At 38.0% G+C, this 19,289-nt stretch overlaps 1 protein-coding gene and 1 long non-coding RNA gene across 6 annotated transcripts in view; both read left to right on the top strand.

Annotated features, from left to right (window-relative positions):
• Window positions 1-5,653: 5,653 nt before the first annotated feature.
• LOC143305616 (uncharacterized) lies at window positions 5,654-6,376 on the top strand. The gene is made up of 2 exons (XR_013062643.1): window positions 5,654-6,147; window positions 6,209-6,376. It is a non-coding gene; the product is annotated as an uncharacterized LOC143305616 (long non-coding RNA).
• Window positions 6,377-9,510: 3,134 nt separating this feature from the next.
• LOC117608969 (uncharacterized) overlaps window positions 9,511-19,289 on the top strand; it is a 56,975-nt gene continuing 47,196 nt past the window's right edge. The window contains exons 1-2 of one of the 5 annotated variants that reach the window (XM_034334769.2): window positions 9,511-9,715; window positions 9,782-10,050. In XM_034334769.2, coding sequence (XP_034190660.2) covers window positions 9,911-10,050 — 140 coding nt within the window. In that variant the 5' untranslated portion in view covers window positions 9,511-9,715; window positions 9,782-9,910. Of the gene's footprint in view, window positions 10,051-16,506; window positions 16,697-18,479; window positions 18,833-19,289 lie in introns of those variants that run through there. The other 4 variants (XM_076689817.1, XM_034334776.2, XM_034334770.2 and 1 more) reach the window with 4 other exon arrangements.

Genomic DNA, 19,289 nt, shown 5'->3' with positions numbered 1-19,289 from the left:
ATTATTGTTTGGTATCATACGCGCACCGTAGTTTAGCGTTTTCACTGTAATTCATCATACCATGTTTCAATAATGAGAGACAACGCTCCTCTTGTAACGGTGGATCGGTGGATTCTCAAGACTTTTCCTGTATTAAGTGCGAATTTAATCTCATAAGTAATAGTATTTAGATGTGTATGAAATAGTGATGTGCGGCCCGACTAGTCGGGTCGGTTCGGAAGACATCGGGCGGGCTCGGGCGGGTGTCCGACTGTTTCGGGTCAGGTCGGATAAAGTCGGGCGGATTCGGACGAGCTCCCGCGGAACGCGGCCTAATTCTTATGTACTTATTAATACTTGCAATAAGCATGCGCAAAATCTGTTTTATGTGGAATTTTGGAATAAGATAATTTTTATATGGAAAAATAATACTTGTAAAGAATTTATTTGAAATGAATTTCATTCCATGCCACCTGTATGTTCATTTTATACAAAATAGATTTTGAACATGCTTATTGCAAGCATTAACAAGTACACGAGAGTTGGTACCGCGGGAGCTCGTCCGAATCTGCCCGACTTTATCCGAGCTGACCCGACTGCACGCGTGCATCGGACACCCGCCCGACCCTGCCCGATTTTTCCCGAGCCCACCCGACCCCGTAATATCGGGTACCCGCGCATCCCTAGTATGAAATAATCATGGTTAATGGTTAGCACAAACAAGAGAGAGAGAGTGAGAATGAGAAAATGATGCTTGTTATAATAATTGTATTACGGTCCAAGATCAAACAAGGATGATCCTGGATAAGTATTGGAAGTGCAGAACATTTTGTAGAACGTAGCCAACGTTGCAAGTAAACGTCCTTTGTATTTGACCCGGTAGTAGGGTACGATAAAACCACCAAATATTATGTATGAAATCTCTGTGTTCAGTAAGATTGATTTTTATATTTTGTTAGAGAGCTTTCGCGTTAATCTTGTTAAGTTGTAAGAAATCTGGGTGATCATGGGGGGGGGGGGGGGGATAATTATTGTTAGAGAGCGTGAATTGAATTCAATTTGATTTATAACCTCTGTAAGAATATCAAATGAACAGTGCCTGTTCATTTGATGTCTCAGGTAGAAGAAATTTCACTTTTTTCCTCGTGTGTAGTTTCTTGGACATCATGCAAATTAATGTTACATATTTTTCTTTTCTTTTTCACACAGTGTTCGCTGTATTACTATAATGGATTGCATGACTTCTGAGATACTTGGCACATTGAAAATGTTCAGCAGCCATAAGAGTCGAAGAACATATCCAGAATCAGATTCCCTTGGACTCGAGGCAAATGTCCAGTACTGTACCGCTTGATTGAGTAATATTTTTCCATGTATATCTTTTGTACCAGAGTCTTTTCTACGAGATACTTCCTTTTGGGTGATGTTGTTCGAGTCCAGGCGAATTGGAGAATGAAAATTGCTCACCGTACTTTCGTATAGCGCGTTTGTAAACGTTTTATTAAGGAAAACGTGATGGAAAAAAAGGGATAATGTTAATTGGATATCCTTGCCGACCGTACTTTTGTATCCTTCAACGAAGCCAAATAGGAGCTTACGAAAATCGCCTAAGTAATGTTACTTAGTATCATTTTGTAATAACGTTGAACAATAAGGTTTTCGGTTCCTGAATAAAAATACGCGTATCGTGTATTTTTCTTTTTTATGCTGAATAGACTCTCTTTTCTCTGTCACGTATTGGCTCTAACAAAGGCAGGGCATTAGAGCAACAATATCCTAATGGAATCATGAAAGCTGAAACTAGTTTTTAAGTATTGGGATACGTACAAGTACAGTTTAGTAAGCAATTCTCTAGTTATTACCTAACATATTGAAGTTTCTAAAACGCTACTTTCTTATGGTATAACCCTTCAGTTTTCTGATACTTCATTGAATATAGTTATTCCCATTACAAACTGTGAAAGAATAATTGACAAGATACTTCAGGCTGATACGTGAATGGAAAGAGAGCTTAGAAATAAAGGTAGAGTGTTCAGTATAAAGAGATCAATTATTTTTGCGCAGGAACCACTAATGAACTAATTAGATTCAGCTCGTTCGAAGAGCAATCCACCTCGATCAGTTTTCCTGAGCCAATGTACTTAGTCGATTCTCGAGGAGAGAGAAGTAGATGAAGAAATTTTTGATAATCCCCGACATCGGAGATACTGTAGGGATCTTTACACGTTTGTAAGGTTCGTTTCACGCAAGATCGTTGCGCCCGATAAAATCTGTACGCATCGAAGAACACGGTTGCGTCTTGCGAACGGATCCAACGACCTCGGGGATAATAATCGAAATTAAGCTCGCCAAGTCTCCTGAAGGAAGAACCGATGCCTATCTTACGCAGTAGGAGTATGTTCATCCTATAATCCGTTTTTTTATACGCGATTCTTAATACGATAAGGCAATACGTTTGTACGTCTCTACAATTATTAACGCGCGGAAACACGAGGATGTTTTATATCGACTGTATTTACGATAATATATACACATTCATAATTGAAAACGAAGTTTTTGCTTTCGTCGAGACTGCATTACCGACCGAGCGATTTTATTTTTATCAAGAAATTTAAAAATGAAAAAGGGAATTGTACGTCGACAGTGATGGATTGATAGTTTGAAGAATGATCAGAAGATGTAAACAAACGTGTTGGTGAAAGCTGACCAGTTGAAATTGACACCATTGAGGTAAACCGCCATTTCTTTTAACTATACGGAGTGTCTCGTAACTCCTGTAACACCCGGAAATGGGAGATTGCTGGGATGATTCTGAACAACTTTTTCCTTTACCAAAATGTTGGTCGAAGCTTCGTTTTTGAATTATTAAAGAAAAACTCTAGCCATTGAGAGCGCGGGCTTAGCCGCGGGAGCGTTGGTTCTGAACCGCGCTCGGTCGTGAACAAACGCATTGGCACAGCGCGGGTATCGAGGGGAGAAAAGATGTAAGAGGAGTTTCTCTCTCTTTTCAATACCAGAGAAGTGGGGAGAGCCTGCGCAATATGATTTAAATGCGCAGACGACGCTAATGTGGTATAACAATTAAAAACTTACAATTGGCATTACAACATATACTGAAAGCTGATAAAATGTTTCTTCTAAAAATAACATGAAATTTTATTCTTTTAGAATATTTCGTAACTGTCGTTTATTATTAATATATAGGAACATAAAAAGAATCAAGTCATAATTTGCTGAAATAATAATCATTATTTATTGACCTTGAAATAGAGTTATTTTTGGTTATGTACTTTATAGTGTTCCCTACTTCTCCGGCACTGAAAAATTTTAATTTTTGATATTTTTATTTAACATTTTATTTAATATAATCCTATTGCAAGTGATAAAAAAAATATCTATATATTCAAATTCCCATTTGGGGAAAGTTCCCATCTGAAGTTAGTTGCACGCTTCTCTCGATACCCACGCTGTGACAATGCGTTAGTTCACGACCGAACGCGGTTCAGAGCCAACGCTCTTGTGCTTGAGCGCGCGCTCTGATTGGCCAGTGTTTTTCGTTAATAATTCAAAAACGAAGCTTCAATCAACATTTTGGTAAAGGAAAAAGTTGTTTAGAATCACCCCAGCAACCCCTTATTTTCAAGTGTTACAGGAGTTATGAAACACCCTGTATTTATTTTAAACCTAACCACATTTCACATTGTTATTATTTTTCTAGTAATATTTGACTGGTAATCACCAGTTATTTTGGTTAATTACCAAAATGTATATGAATAACAAATTCAAATCAGTACTTTAATATTGCATTACAACTGAACAGGAGAGTTGATTTTCATTATTACCCTGGTCGCTGTGACGGAAGGAACGTCTAAAGAGATTATCGTTGCATAGCAAGAGAATGTAGCACGTTGCACCACGAGTGCAAGGTAATAGGAATGTCAGCTGTATATTACAAGCAACTCCTGGAGAGTATTGTGTTTGGAGGAATGTTTCGTGAGCCACGCTTTCTAAGTATATTTCAATTTATTTCTACATGTAATCTGTTGCGCAACGGTGTTTCAGATGGTCAATACACTTTTACTTTTATTTCAAAAATCGGTAAAATTTGGAATCATCAAAAATTGACTTATTACAAATCTAATAGTAATTTTTCTTAAAAATATAGTGTTTTCTGCGCTCGCCACTAGAGGGCCATCCAGGTTATGTACTTTCTCCCAAGTCCCTGTTTAATCATCCATCAAAGACCTAAGGCTTGAATGGGACACCCTGGAAGTTGAACACCCTACTGCAATCTTCTTTGAAGCATGCTTTATTACTAAATAAATGCTGCTAAATTCTGGGAATAGAAATCTGAGTGCTGAGTATAGAATTCTTTATATAAACATTGAGATTCCAAAACCAATGTTTGAAAATTGAGAACTGGTGATACAGAATGGAACATCCTCCTGAGAGTTGCATTTGAAAGGACATTATAGACCTTTTCCCAGGATCTGGATTCGCGTTTTCCGCACACTGGACGCTCTTCTTTTTTTTCTTCATTTCACAAACGTCACGTTGCATGGCAACAAGCCTCTCTGGACCGGCCGGTGGATCTTAGCGGTCAGTGCAACATAACTGCACTTACCACTCGGTACAGCCGGCTCTCGCGATGTTACCGTATATTTCTGATGTGCACCATATATCAGAGCCTCTGAAATCGAATTTTTTTCAGGGCTACTATACGGGCTGGTGCGCAGCGACCAGTGCACGTGCTTGTAAATTGTCGAGCGATTCAGTTGTGCAGGCATCTGGAACGAGAAGATGAAGAAAACCATGAGAAACCATGAAGGACTTCTTCCTATGACGTTAAGACGCTTTAGGAAGTCCTGGAAGAAGGCGGGAAATCCTGAGAAATTATTTTTCAAAAACATTCTCAATGTCGATAGAGAATTTTTGTACAGGTGTACAAATTATTAGTATTATGCCTTTTTAATTAATAATTTTAATATTTTCTCGCGGTTTTGAACATTTGAAAAGTGCCAAGACAATATAATAACAATAAACATTATTTCAATAATTGGAATTGTTATAGCTCTTTAAAAATAAATCTTTAATTAAAATAAAAGGCACCGAATTAATTTGTACACCTAATAGATTAGGAAGCGCTGGTTGAATGAAATAGGAGACAGGAAGTGAACAGTTCCAACGACCCTATTTTCATAACACACTCGATGAATGCTAAACTCCTGATTATGTTAAATCAACCATGAAATTTTGACCTGTATTTAATCCGGATCCACTTCAGGGACTATTAACCACCGCAAATTACCTCAGCCTAATCAATAACCCAAATTCTACATTTTATGAGAAGAAGGATTTCAATTTTTAATGCTGAGATATTCATAGACTTTGAATATATGAACTTAGAAATTGAAGAATTCCAATATTTTCAAAGCTGATAAAATTAGGAAACTTAGAACCCAGAAGCTCCTAAGCTGAAGAACCTAGAATTTAAAAGCCTGCAAGCTTTAAAATCTCAAGAACTCAAGAATTAGTAGGTTTAAGAACTCAGGACTTCAATTTAGAAACTTAGAAATTGAAGAATTCCAATATTCTCAAAGCTGATAAACTCAGGGAACTTGGAGCCCAGGAACTTCCAAGCTGAAGAACCTTAGAATTTAAAAGTTTACAAGCTATAAAATCTCAAGAATTCAAGAATTAGGAGCTTCAAGAACTCAGGACTTCAATTTAGAAACTTAGAAATTGAAGAATTCCAATATTTTTAAAGCTGATGAACTCAGGAAGTTTGGAACCCAGAAGCTCCCAAGTTGAAGAACCTTAGAATTTAAAAATAGAATTGAAATTGTTAAATTATGGTCATTGAATCTTAAATATTTACTTTAATTTAATTTACTTTAATTATACAATAAGTTCATGCAATCTGAGATACATGGAATGTACAATGAGTTGAAATTGAGAGATTGGACATAATTTGACAATCTACAATAGGTGCTCAGTGTACCAGGTAGATAGAACAGATTGGAGCTGACTTAACAGGACCTTGGGAGCACGTTGGCTCGCTATAAGCGGCTGTATTTCCGGGGTAGGTAGCCGACAACCGGTCTATCCGATGAGCTGGTCCCTTCTATTCACACCAGAAACTGTCCACCTTGCTGGTGGACTGGTCAGGTGATTAAAGTGCAGCCAAGTGCGGTTCGTCGCTGAGAATTGTAAATGCTTGTCCTTGCAGATGGAATACATTGAAGATGGAACGTCCTCGACGATTCTTAATTTATAATTAAATTCAGATTCACTCAGATGAAGAGAAAATGTATGCAGAGAAGAATTATGGCTTGAAACGAAACTGGATATTTATATTTGATGAATGGTTAAATGAAAGTTCTTTTTTTTTTTTTTTCATGGTAAGAGTTTGAAAGTAAAAGGTGTACCAATACTTTGAGAGTCGAGGATTAAGATTTAAGCTTCAGGTTTAACAATGAAATTACAAAATCTTTGGAATTAAAATTGCAAATGTAAATCTTTGATTATGTTGTCAGGATGCAATTGAATGTTATCATTGACAAAGAAGAAAAGAAGAATATCCGTGCATGTACACGAGCCGTTCAATTGCGAGGAAGTGAAGTGCATACTGCGTGAATTCTGCTGGCAAGTCCTATCCGTTAGACACCGAATGAATAATTCATTGGGAAGCGAGGCTTGAATCATCGACGCCAGGCTAGAATCCAGCTTGTCTGTGAATCCTTCTTTTTCTCTCTGATAATTGGTCGTTAACGACGATTATGTCCGCGACCGGTATTAATCAGATAGCCCGTTTTGATAATGGACTTTAGAAATCACCATAGATTGATGCTCAAAGGAGAATCTCTTGTATACATGATCATTTCAATTTCGTGCTCGGCTAAGAGCGAAGCTACGGAACCGTATGATGTTGCATACTCAATTTCTTTATGTAACAGTGAAAATATCAGGTGTATGCAAAAATTGTAGCAGTACTGCTCTTTACAGTCTATGAAACATTGTATGTATATTTAAATAAAAGCAGAATAATTTAAATGATTCTCTTTAAAAATATAATATTCTTGTATTATTAATCTGTTACTTTTTCATATCAGGTGTATGCAAAAATTGTAGCAGAACTGCTCTTTAAAATCTATGAAACATTGTATGTATATTTAAATAATTTAAAAGATTCTCTTTAAAGATATAATATTCTTGTATTATTAATCTCTTATTTTATCATATCAGGTGTATGCAAAAATTGTAGCAGAACTGCTTTTTAAAGTCTATGAAATATTGTATGTATATTTAAATAATTTAAAAGATTCTCTTTAAAGATATAATATTCTTGTATTATTAATCTCTTATTTTATCATATCAGGTGTATGCAAAAATTGTAGCAGAACTGCTTTTTAAAGTCTATGAAACATTGTATGTATATTTAAATAATTTAAAAGATTCTCTTTAAAGATATAATATTCTTGTATTATTAATCTCTTATTTAATTATATCAGGTATATGTAAAAATTGTAGTAGAACTGCTTTAAAGTCTATGAAACATTGTATGTATATTTATTTTAATGACGAATAACCACAGAATAATTTAAAAGATTCTTTTCAAAGATACAATATTCCTGTATTATTAATCTCTTACTTTATCATTGGATTCCTTTGTGTAGTGTATGATGCAAGAGCGTGTGGGATCCCTGATAAAACAAGGATTACTGTGGAAGAATAACATAAGAACAAAGTAGAAATGTATTTAAAAATGCTTATTCACCTGTTAAAGTAACTCTTTGGTAACAGACTATTATTAAAACAGAGATACATGTTTTAGGTTGTAAATAAAGAGGAGCATTGATGAAAGAGAAGTAAAAAAGGAGGTATTCTAGAAAGTGAAACGAGGATTGAAGAATGGTAGTGAAACCGTTGAAAGGAAGAAAAAAAAATATATATATGGAAGCGACAAAGGATGAGCACGGAGAATGTGTAGAATTTGGAGAGAGGCGAACGCGAGGCGCATAATTAATTTTTATTGACGTTGTTACACAATTCTGAGAGTAACGCGTGTTCCTTCCCATCGTGGATTCCAGGTGAAAAGCAGCGTCGCTAGCTCGAAAGTGGCGATTACATGAACGGCCACGCTTTGTTATTCCCTTCGCGTGGTTTCTATTTGAAAATTCGAATCGCCTGTTCGCGAACTCGCCGCTTGATTTTCGATTCGAGAATCACGCCCCGTATGTCGCCGATTCGACGCCACGTACGACATCAACGGGGAACTCCGGGGAATTCGAATGCAGTAGATTTGCTGTTTCTCAGTATTAGATGCATGTTCAACACCTTGTATGTACAATGTTTCTTTTCATTAGTTGTTTATCACTTTGCAGGTTACCATGGGGATGTAGTAAAAACTGATGAGAAAATTAGCAATTTAAAAGCTTGCAAACTGAGGAATTTAAGAATTTAAATTCAAGAACTTGGAAATTTAAGAATTTAAGTTCAAGAGCTTGGAAATTTATAAATTGAGGGGTTAGGAGCTGATAAACTTAGGAAACTTGGAACCCAGAAACTCCCAAACCGAAGAACCTTAGAATTTAAAAGCCCACAAGCTTTAAAATCTCAAGAATTCAAGAATTAGTAGCTTCAAGAACTCAGGACTTCAGTTTAGAAACTTAGAAATGGAAGAATTCCAATATTTTCAATGCTGATAAACTTAGGAAACTTGGAACCCAGAAGCTCCTAAGCTGAAGAACCTTAGAATTAAAAAGCCCACAAGCTTTAATATCTCAAGAACTCAAGAATTAGTAGCTTCAAGAACTCAGGACTTCAGTTCAGAAACTTAGAAATGGAAGAATTCCAATATTTTCAAAGCTGATAAACTTAGGAAACTTGGAGCCCAGAAGCTCCCAAGCTGAAGAACCTTAGAATTTAAAAGCCCACAAGCTTTAAAATCTCAAGAATTCAAGAATTAGTAGCTTCAAGAACTCAGGACTTCAGTTTAGAAACTTAGAAATGGAAGAATTCCAATATTTTCAAAGCTGATAAACTTAGGAAACTTGGAGCCCAGAAGCTCCCAAGCTGAAGAACCTTAGAATTTAAAAGCCCACAAGCTTTAAAATCTCAAGAATTCAAGAATTAGTAGCTTCAAGAACTCAGGACTTCAGTTTAGAAACTTAGAAATGGAAGAATTCCAATATTTTCAATGCTGATAAACTTAGGAAACTTGGAACCCAGAAGCACCCAAGCTGAAGAACCTTAGAATTTAAAAGCCCACAAGATTTAAAATCTCAAGAATTCAACAATTAGTAGGTTCAAGAACTCAGGACTTCAGTTCAGAAACTTAGAAATTGAAGAATTCCAATATTCCCAAAGCTTAAGCTTTATTTCCAAATCGTATTTCCCAGAGTATTTACTTTAAAATAGAAATATTATTTGGGTCGTGTGATTAAAAAAGAAAAAACGGCGTCTATCGAAACGCATGCGGGGCTCGCCGGTGACTCGATGTCGGTGCCCCCGTAATTTTCGTGGGGGTCATTATCACCGGGCGCACTCGCGCTCGAGGTAAGATTCTGAGCGCAGCCTTCAGTACAGTTATAACTTCGCTACGAGGCTGACGTCTCTCGAGCCCGCTCGCTAGAACTCGTATCACACAATTGTTTCGCAATTAACTCGCCTACCGTCACGGTTCCCTTCGGTCGTTCCTCCCCCCGAGTTCAACATTTTCAGAAAGAAAGAAAAAGTAATTGAAGGTTCGAGTGTCCGTTGTTTATCTTGTGACAAACTGAAACCGTGTCTATCCCTTCAGGTGGATGTTCTTGAAAGTGATCCCCACAGGCCTGAGAAGGCACGAGGATGGACAAAAAGTGATCGGAGAAGTGTACCGGTGGTCTGAGTTATGAGGTAACCAGTGGGAAGATCTAAAGAGGGGAACAAAATGTTGTGCCTGAAGAAACGTAGGACCTACAGCTTCACGCAGGGTGTCTGCACGGAGCTGCCTAGGCGGACGAAGGAGGATAATCGTCGTTACCAAGGGTCCTTGAACATGGCTATTACGACACTGCCGCGTAAGAACAGGTGAGTCACCCTTCCTGTCCGATTTGTCCGTGCACCGAGTCCAATTTCAATCATCAACGAGAGTTTAGGGTCACTCGGTCTTCTTTTACTCTCTCCTTGCAATCTAAGTACTTTCTTTGCTCTGTCTTATACCACTCACTATATCAACAATCTTATTTTAGGTACTTAAGATTATACAATATTATAGAACAATTTGGGTGTCTTAATGTGTGGATGAAGTAGGATTTAGATACCAGCTGCATTGAGGGCTTCATATTTAATAAATTGAGAAAATTGTCTTAGTGACAAATTCAGTTGTAAAACAATGCAGGCACCTTCATATTGATACATCACATATCTTGATAACAAATTCTTCAGATATATACTTATCAGGTATTTCAGAATTTAGACCTGCTTCAAATCAAGTAAATTGAGTACCTTGGTATATAATACTGTTTATAGGGAACTTTCTATAAGGTAATGCAACGTTACTAATACTAGGACTACCGACGTTTGATGCACACTTATTTCCAAGTTGGAAATAATGCAGAAAATTAAATAGGTAAAGGATGGAACATAATTTAATATATACATCCATTCTTTTTCTTGAAAATAGTCAATATACATTTCAACAAAAATACCTTCATAAAATTTATAATTTAAAATAAGAATCTTAAAGCCAGTCCTTTTGACTGCTTTGGTAGTTCTAGTGCTAAACAGCATACTTTATTATAAAATGCACTGTATCAGGTCCTCAATTAAGGACCTTAATATCAAATGCATCATTATATAAATTCTCTATTATATTACTTCATATACTTCATATAGATATATAATTCTATATTATGCTAAACAGCATACTCTATTATAAAGTACACTGTCTGAAGTCCTCAATCAGGGACCTTAATTAATCAAATGCATCATTATATAAATTCTCTATTATATTACTCTTAAAACAATGAAATACTTCAGTTTCTTAAATACTGTCGCTTTCAAACAGCACTGAAGAAACAGAATAATCAAGCACCAGCCTAATCGACAACCCTTGTCATTGATAAGCTAAAGGTACAGCGACTCTAACAGCATTCAGAACGAACGTTATCAATGAAGAGATTAGTAAAGTGAACGATTGACCAGAATTTTCGTGCAAGCCTCACCGGTCACTCGAGAAGCAAGTCGCACCGCGAAGGTCGACCGGAGGTAAAAGTAGGTAGAAGTATCTCGTTCGATACTGCTGGACAAGTGGAATAACTTCCTACGCGCTTGCATACGCCGCAATGATCCCCGATCTGCCCTCAGGATGTTGTGCCCTGTGTGTCCATCGAACGGCTCAGTCACGTGTAACGTGCAACAACGCGTGGGAGGGAGAGGTTTCGTTCGATCAGATACGATTCCCTTTTGCGAGATCATACGAACGACAGTTGCATCAACTATATTATCGTTTGATAGCCTCGTTTTTCCACGGATCTGGTGGAGCATGAAGGAAGTGGATGCGGAGGTTGTGGAAGGAATTTCGATTCAATCTGGACTGGATAAGACCTATATTTTTTCAAACAATTTATTGGACATGTTGAAATTTTATCTCTGATCGAATTGCTTCCTGAGGCCATTAGGTTTGCTTCTATGGAACCATTCATTTATTTTTAAAAAGCAACTTTGAAGTCCTGCTTTCCCAGAGCTGTTGAGGTGTATCACTGTATTGATAGCATAAGATGCACCTGTTGCGTCCTCCATATAAATCGTACATGACGCACGTGGTGCGTCCTCCATATAAATCGTACATGACGCACCTGGTGCGTCCTCCATATAAATCGCACATGACGCACGTGTTGCGTCCTTCATATAAATCATGCACGACGCACCCGGTGCGTCCTCCATATAAATCGTATATGACGCACCTGTTGCGTCCTTCGTATAGGTTGTATAGGTCGTACATGACGCACCTGTTGCGTCCTCCATATAAACAGTGCATGACGCACCCGGTGCGTCCTCTATATAAATAGTACACGTAGCTGTTGAAGTAATTTTATCTTTCAGTTGCATCACAGCAATGATTCTTCAGTATAGTGGAACACGTTTGAATAATTTTTCTTGAATTCTGCCAATTATCAAGATCCTCGCGCTCGTCCTCTTTCAGTGGCCATGCAAGAAGGTTAAATGAGTCAGAATACACTTGTAGATTCCTCCTTATCTGGTATCGTTACCTTCGTCTATGTCTTTCCTAGTTGGTAGTTCCACTGTAATGGTGTCAGCGTGTTTAATTAATCGTGCGATCGACGTTATAAAGTAGGATTATCGTATCTTCCTCGCTGCGATTCTTCTAACAGTAAAACGCCGTTTGGGGAGCATGAAACGGACCACAGCATCAAGGTGTTCCTGTTAAGGATTAGCTTGAAAAGTTTCTATTTCAACGCATTACCTATCGCTCAGCAATCTGTATTATCAACTTTCTCTTTATTGCAGCATACCTAAACTTGAATACTTCTATTGGATGGCCAGATCAGATATTAAGAAGCCGAGTCATTTATGACTCAAACAGGACATTCAGAAGAAAGTCTGAATTTTTCAGATCACAAGAATTCTGAGGAAATTACTCATCGCATAAAAGTATCACAAAGTAACACTTATGGTATATCAATTTAAAGCTTGATGTAGAATTAAAATAACTGCAGAAAGGCTTCATCGGTATTTTGTACTTTACAGTGTAAATGGTGATACAAGTGGAAGGTCGTTGTCATCGATGTGGATCTAGGTTCTCCTATCTTCTTCTCTTTCCATTCGACCATCAGGAGATCCCATTGTTGAGCGTCGACGTGGATACACTGGTCCCGAAAGCCAGGAAAAAAGAATTCTCACAATCCTTACTGGTCTACCTCTATCTCTGTCTGAGACATTCACCTATCTCTTCTCCTCGCTTCTCAGGGAGAGCTGAACGCAATAGAAGTCGAAGATTAATGCGCGATTGTCCAACCAGCAAACTAATTTCAGCTTCTGGAGTATATACTGGACTGGAGAGCAACGTTCCTTTCCACGAGCGAACCGCTATTTCCAATCGATTACGTTGAATCAAAGCGCCACGGTATCGGTTGCACTGTTTTATAAGGTGTACGTTGTTCTGTGGTCAAAGTGATTACTTGATGGAAGTCGAGCGGATCTTAGATGATACTGAAGCATCCTTCTTTTTACATGGTTCATCTTTCTCTTTTTATGAAGGAAATAATGTTTACTTTGATTTGGAAGCAACAAGGAAGCTTGGTACTTAATTGAATCATTGGAGTATGAAGAAGTGAAATTTTGAGAAAGAGAAGAAAAACTATAATTTAAAAACAAAAATGATTAACGATTGGAACTGGCTAAGAAGAAACGCTAAAATAACAAAAGAAAGGAATCCGATCCTTCAGGTGTTGCACCGGTAATCACCTGTTGCAAAGTCCACACGCGAGCCAGCAGAGGCTAGAAAAAGTAAAAAGCGAGCGTTCGATTGAAATGACAGCCATGTCTCAACGATCCGATTTCCAGGAGGACTCGCGTGTTTAGTATTGAAGACACGCATCCTTTTGGCACATCGATGCATCCATCCATCCCATCGATCGGGCCCCGCCTAGTTGCAGAGAAACGAGCTTGCCTGGAACCACCGACCACATAGACAATAGCGTTTTCCAATCGTTCAATTATTCCAGCCGCGACACGATGCGTTTCCGTTCTGACGGGAAGTGATATGAATTCATCGGAGACCCATCGATCGTTCATTTGGCAGAGGCGTTTCAATGCAACCACGTGGTTGTTGCAGGTGTTCGAGCCATGTACATCATTGATAAAGAAGAAATTCTCATCAAGAATTGCACCTTTGAATGTTTTCTTAATGTTTAATGGACGACACACCTCATGCGTCATGTACGATTTATATGGAGGACGCACCGGGTGCGTCATGTACGATCTATACGGAGGACGCAACAAATGCGTCATGTACGATTTATATGGAGGACGCGCCGGGTGCGTCATGTACGATTTATATGAAGGACGCAACGGGTGCGTCATGTACTGTTTATATGGAGGACGCAACAGGAGCGTCATGTACTATTTATATTGAGGACGCAACAGGTGCGTCATATACGATCTATATGAAGGACGCAACAAATGCGTCATGTACGATTTATATGGAGGACGCACCGGGTGCGTCGTGTACGATTTATATGGAAGACACAACAGGTGCGTCTTATGCTATCAATACAGTGAAATCGATGACGTATAATTTCTTCAGGTACCGCAACAAGTTCCACGCTATCAATTAAGCATCGCAATGTCCTGAATCATCGTTGTGGCTTTAAATTAAGATGAAAACGTACACAGATCGTTTGCAGAGGACGTCGGGAAAATCGTGGCAGTGAAAGGATGAGGTGGTGGCCGAAGTGCGAGGAGGCCAGTGCAAACGCACGCATGTAAATTGCCTACGGTGACTTTCTACGAATACATTGTATTTTCTAAGGCGAGATCAGCAGGAGCTCGAGTCAGGATGGCCAAGATAACGGTGCGTAACGAGGACGTTCTCTTTGAAAGGACTCGAAATGCAATCTCCACGGAGCCGACAAATTGTCTGAGAACAGTGTCGTTCTCAGAGCTACGTCCATAGCTACTACCACGAGGATCAGCGTTCGCGAACAGGGGATAATTAATTGTAATTACCGGTAATTAGCGAGGGAGGATACCTGTTGCGTAACAAGACTCTCCTGCTTTTCGTATGCAAATCCTTGGAAAACCTTGCCGTATCAAGGATCTGTTGTTACTTATATAAATTGGGAAATCAACTGTGATGATGTTGTGATGTATCTTTGGATTAATTAAGTGCAATATGTTGTACATACTTATTGCAATACGAGTAATCATTTGCATCCAGGGCCGGTTTTAGCAATATCGGCGCCCTGAGCAAGATTATCGTGGCGCCCATTCAGGAGTACAAAATTCAAAAAAAAAGACAAGGAAATAATATGAAACGATGAATCTGTAGATTGTAATAATTGTTAAACTATATAGCAGCTTTACTAATCTAAACGGATATAGATGAATAAATTAGGGACACTGGGTTGCGGCGCCCCCAGCCGGTGCCCGCCCGCCCCCCCCCCCCCCCCCCAACGCCGGCCCTGTTTGCATCAAACATTAAGATTTAAATTGATGTGCTATAAGTACTATTTGAAATAGTACTCTCACATGTTAACAACCTATGACTAAGTTCTCTATAACAGAGTCTTCAGAAAAGTATCTGGTACCGTTAAAATAACTCAAATGGTTCTATTCTAGTGTCACAATTTATTCTCAACATTTCTATTCATCTCGGTTCAATTCTCGCATGCAGCTGATATAAATCAACGCAGAAACATTCCCATATTTATGTCAAGTTTCCTAACAGTAGTCTCAGGGTGCCTATAAATCTGTCGTTCAAACCATAATTACATACTAGAATAACGTTATTTCGATTAAGCGGGAGAATTACAACGTGTTAGGTAATATTGATACACATAGAGGTCCGCTTGAAAGCAAATTGATTAATAAATTCACTCTATTGAGTAGGCGCGCGTTTAACACCGTACTGCTAGTTACCTCTGTTGGAGTAACGTGAAATCTAGCGACGAAAATGCACGTATCCACGGTTATCCGATGAAATCACAAGGCATCATGGTTTCGGAAGCGCGAACGGAGCCATGCTTTCTAACTTTTGCTTTGTAAATCGCGTTCCATCGGAAGGCCCGTGCGAAATGATGATATCTTCTGTTCCCGTTAAAACAGATCAGCTTTAGATTCTTCTTCATTGAAATCGCTCTGCTCAAAATAGCCGAATAATTAGCTATAAATCAGCGCTGCGAGTTTTATTCTAATTGTATGTTATTTTTTGTGTTGCAGGTAACAGCTTCACTATTAAGACTAAGAGTTCAAAATGTACTCCTCGAGTTGTTTATGGGGCCAGGTTTAAAGAACTGACAGCAATTAAGGTAGGAATAAATTTTATACAGACGTATGAAGTAGAGATGCACCTGCAGCACTGCAACCCTGCTTACTGCTGTGTCGACTGGGTTGCATACTCACAGGGGCCCCTATTGTTAAAGGTGCCTTCATACAAATAATATTTTAAATAATTATAATACATCTAATTATACATCTACACCCTTAGATATATATTGATCGTCTAAACAGTTCCTTTAAGTACGGAATACAAAAATCAAGATAATTTTATTTTCTCTGGCTTTTATAATACAAAGAATAGAACATGAAAGAAAGCCCTTGAAATCAACATGCGCAGAATAGATGCGCAATAGCTGCATGCCTGTGTGTGTCGCGCAATTACGGTGCGTTCTTTGTCGTGTTCGTAGAATTCAGGCTTTCAATTCAATTGATTTTCTTGATTCAATACAAGGTCTACATTATACAAAGAAAGGGCCGATGGTATTTTGTACTGCAGAAAACCATTGGTTTGGCAGCTGTTACCGGTGTTTTGGCACGTGACCGTTACCAACGGCTGCAGCGCACCATGCGTGACTCTAGCACGCACCCTCAGTATGTTTTCAAACGTGTGTACGTTGAGGTGTCGAGTTTCGTTGGCGTTTCAATGAGATAAACCGGTGAAAATGGGGATCAAAATGGGCACGAAAATACGACGTTTCATCCGGAGATTGGGGTGAGTCGTGATATTCATTTAATTAAATCCAACGACTGTACTGTTTGTTGTCATCGCGAAGATACGTAACGAAAACAATGACGGGGTCACGTTATTATGCTTTTTGGTTATGTACATATATCTTGTTGGTTCAGTTAATCGCGTTTCTTTATTCACGTTATTACAAGAATGCATGTGATGATTTCGACGAATTATGTAGCAAATGATAAATGAAGCAATTCTTACGTAAAGGATTTTGATTGCAATGTGCGAGGTGCGAATTGTATTCTAATGTCGTGTATTATATTTCTTACTCCTTTTCCCTTTAAACTCGACGAACTGTTAATGAATGACTAATTAAAACCGACCGTGAGAAACTTATATTGATAAAAGGCTTTCTCGTTGTAACAACGTAAGAAATGTTCCGTGGCAGGGAATGCAAGAGTAATCGGTCTGCTGAAATGTAAAATGAAGGTTTACGATCAAATTATGCCCGTAAAACTGTCAATGTATCTTCTCATAAGGAAATAGATAGCTCGTTGTGAACATTTTTTAGGAAAATAAACTTTTAAATTAATTGGAAAAAAATACATTTTTAAGGTTAATATGTAAGGTCGCAAACAATTTTTTCAATTTGATTTTTCCAAAAATATTACGCTGTTATCCCTAAAGGATAACGGACGCCATTTTCTTTAAAATTATTTTTTTTCGATACTATCGAAACAAAGTAGAAACCAATCGATACATCGACACAGATCGTACTTCTTTTAAAAAAAACGATATACAAAATGGTGGATGTTAGTAGACTGTGACCAACTCGAAAGACAGTTCAACGAATGATAACCAATAATTAAGCTTTTTGAAAAAAAAAATACACGTTCCGTGAAGCTGGCCGGCTTCTTCTAACCGTTATTAAATCTCTGATAATCTCTTTTCGTAGAAATATCGCAGGATTCGAGAGGATTATTGAAAGGAACGTCACGCCTCGGTACTAAACTTTTCTACTTGTAAATACCGATCATTACGTGTTTGTTCATTTTTCGTTCTACATCAATGTTTCATCGTAAACTTGTTTCTTATTTTCCTCTTTAGATAATAGGAAAGTCATCGAATTTTATAAAAATTCGTATTATCAATTGGCTATCTATAAATTCCGTCGAACAGGTCACTGTGACTTAAATCTTAAGAAAAAGGAAAGATAATTTGACAAAATGGTTGAAAATACGTGATCAACTTTCTTTTGATTACTGTATAGAGAATTAAAAGGAAATATACATGTAGTAAGTAGTAAGCAAGTAATATGCAATTTTAGTAGCATAACATAGTCAACCCGTGTTGCTCAGTCGGCTGCCCGAGTAGTAATGAGGAATTGCGCGGCTGACGGGAGTAGTGGTGTACTTATCCCCACCATAGTATTCCCTCCACCACAGTATATTATTTTATTTAAATATCTTTAGTTTTAGATTATGTTATAAATCTCGATTGAAATCATAAAAGACAAAAAGTAGATAACAATGAAAAAAAGATAAATTGTATTGAAAGTTCTGTTTAAAATTGCATTTTTTTATTATAAGACGCTCATGAGTATCTTGATTATAACTTCCAATTAATCAGAATACAAGGTGAAAACATGATAATAATTAAAAAATGAAAGAATTCGTGATATTTGCAATAAATATCGCGAAGAAGTGTCGCTTGTATCGGCGCGTTCGAACGCCGGCGAAAATAGCCGAAGACAGTCGAGTAGTTGACGGGAAGTTCCGACGGGTGAGCGCGAAAATTGCCGAAGCTTCTCGCACGAGAGCCGTTACCTGTCGGTCAGTCGTAGTTCGACAGTTGGTGCGTGTGGTTCGTTTCGTTTTGCTCCGCGGCACGTGTTTTCTCGATCGTACATATTAATTTTTCTATTCTATTTTCTTGTCAATAGAGACTATTAAAACATATTCATTCTATCAGACTTTAACGCGAATCTTATTGTATAACAGGGATGTGCTTGTCCAGCTTATAAAAGTTTGGAAATTTCTCGCGAACGAAAGGTGTTAGTGAAAAATAGTAAATTCGTGACAGTTGTGACTGAAAAGCCGGTTTCGAGAGGCTAGTGCAGAAGCTTCCGTTCGATGACAATCGGAATGACAGCAGCAGGGAATTAATCACGTGGTGAGTTCATTTAAAAAGCCATTCCTTGGCGCCATTTTTATTCGAACGTTATCTAGTGAAAAATAGGTTATGTTACCGAATTCGCAACAGTCGGACGCGTTGTGAAAGTACAAAAACCTAGCGAATCGTATGCGTTGTAATAATAACGGTAATTTTTGCGATGTCACGTCTCTATAGAACGTACAATAATTCTTGTATATCAGGTACGTTTCTACGCACGTTATCTGGGAATCAGGAAGCATTTTCCCGCGTTATCAAACTTCGTAAGCTAAGACAGTAAACATACGTCATATCGTAAATATATGTTTATTACTTTACGATTTCACGGGACTCTTATCATCGTTCTTACATACCTAGTCTTTTCTTTACCGGCGAAATAGAAATCTCGAGATTTCGCGATAAGTAAATACCTATCGAAGCCAAGTATGGCGACGGAATAGTCTTTAACGCGAAATTT

This window comes from Osmia lignaria, chromosome 8 (assembly GCF_051020975.1).
Source record: "Osmia lignaria lignaria isolate PbOS001 chromosome 8, iyOsmLign1, whole genome shotgun sequence".
Taxonomy (NCBI): domain Eukaryota; kingdom Metazoa; phylum Arthropoda; class Insecta; order Hymenoptera; family Megachilidae; genus Osmia; species Osmia lignaria.
Note: the sequence above shows the minus strand (reverse complement) of the source record. Positions and strands in the feature narration are given on the sequence as shown.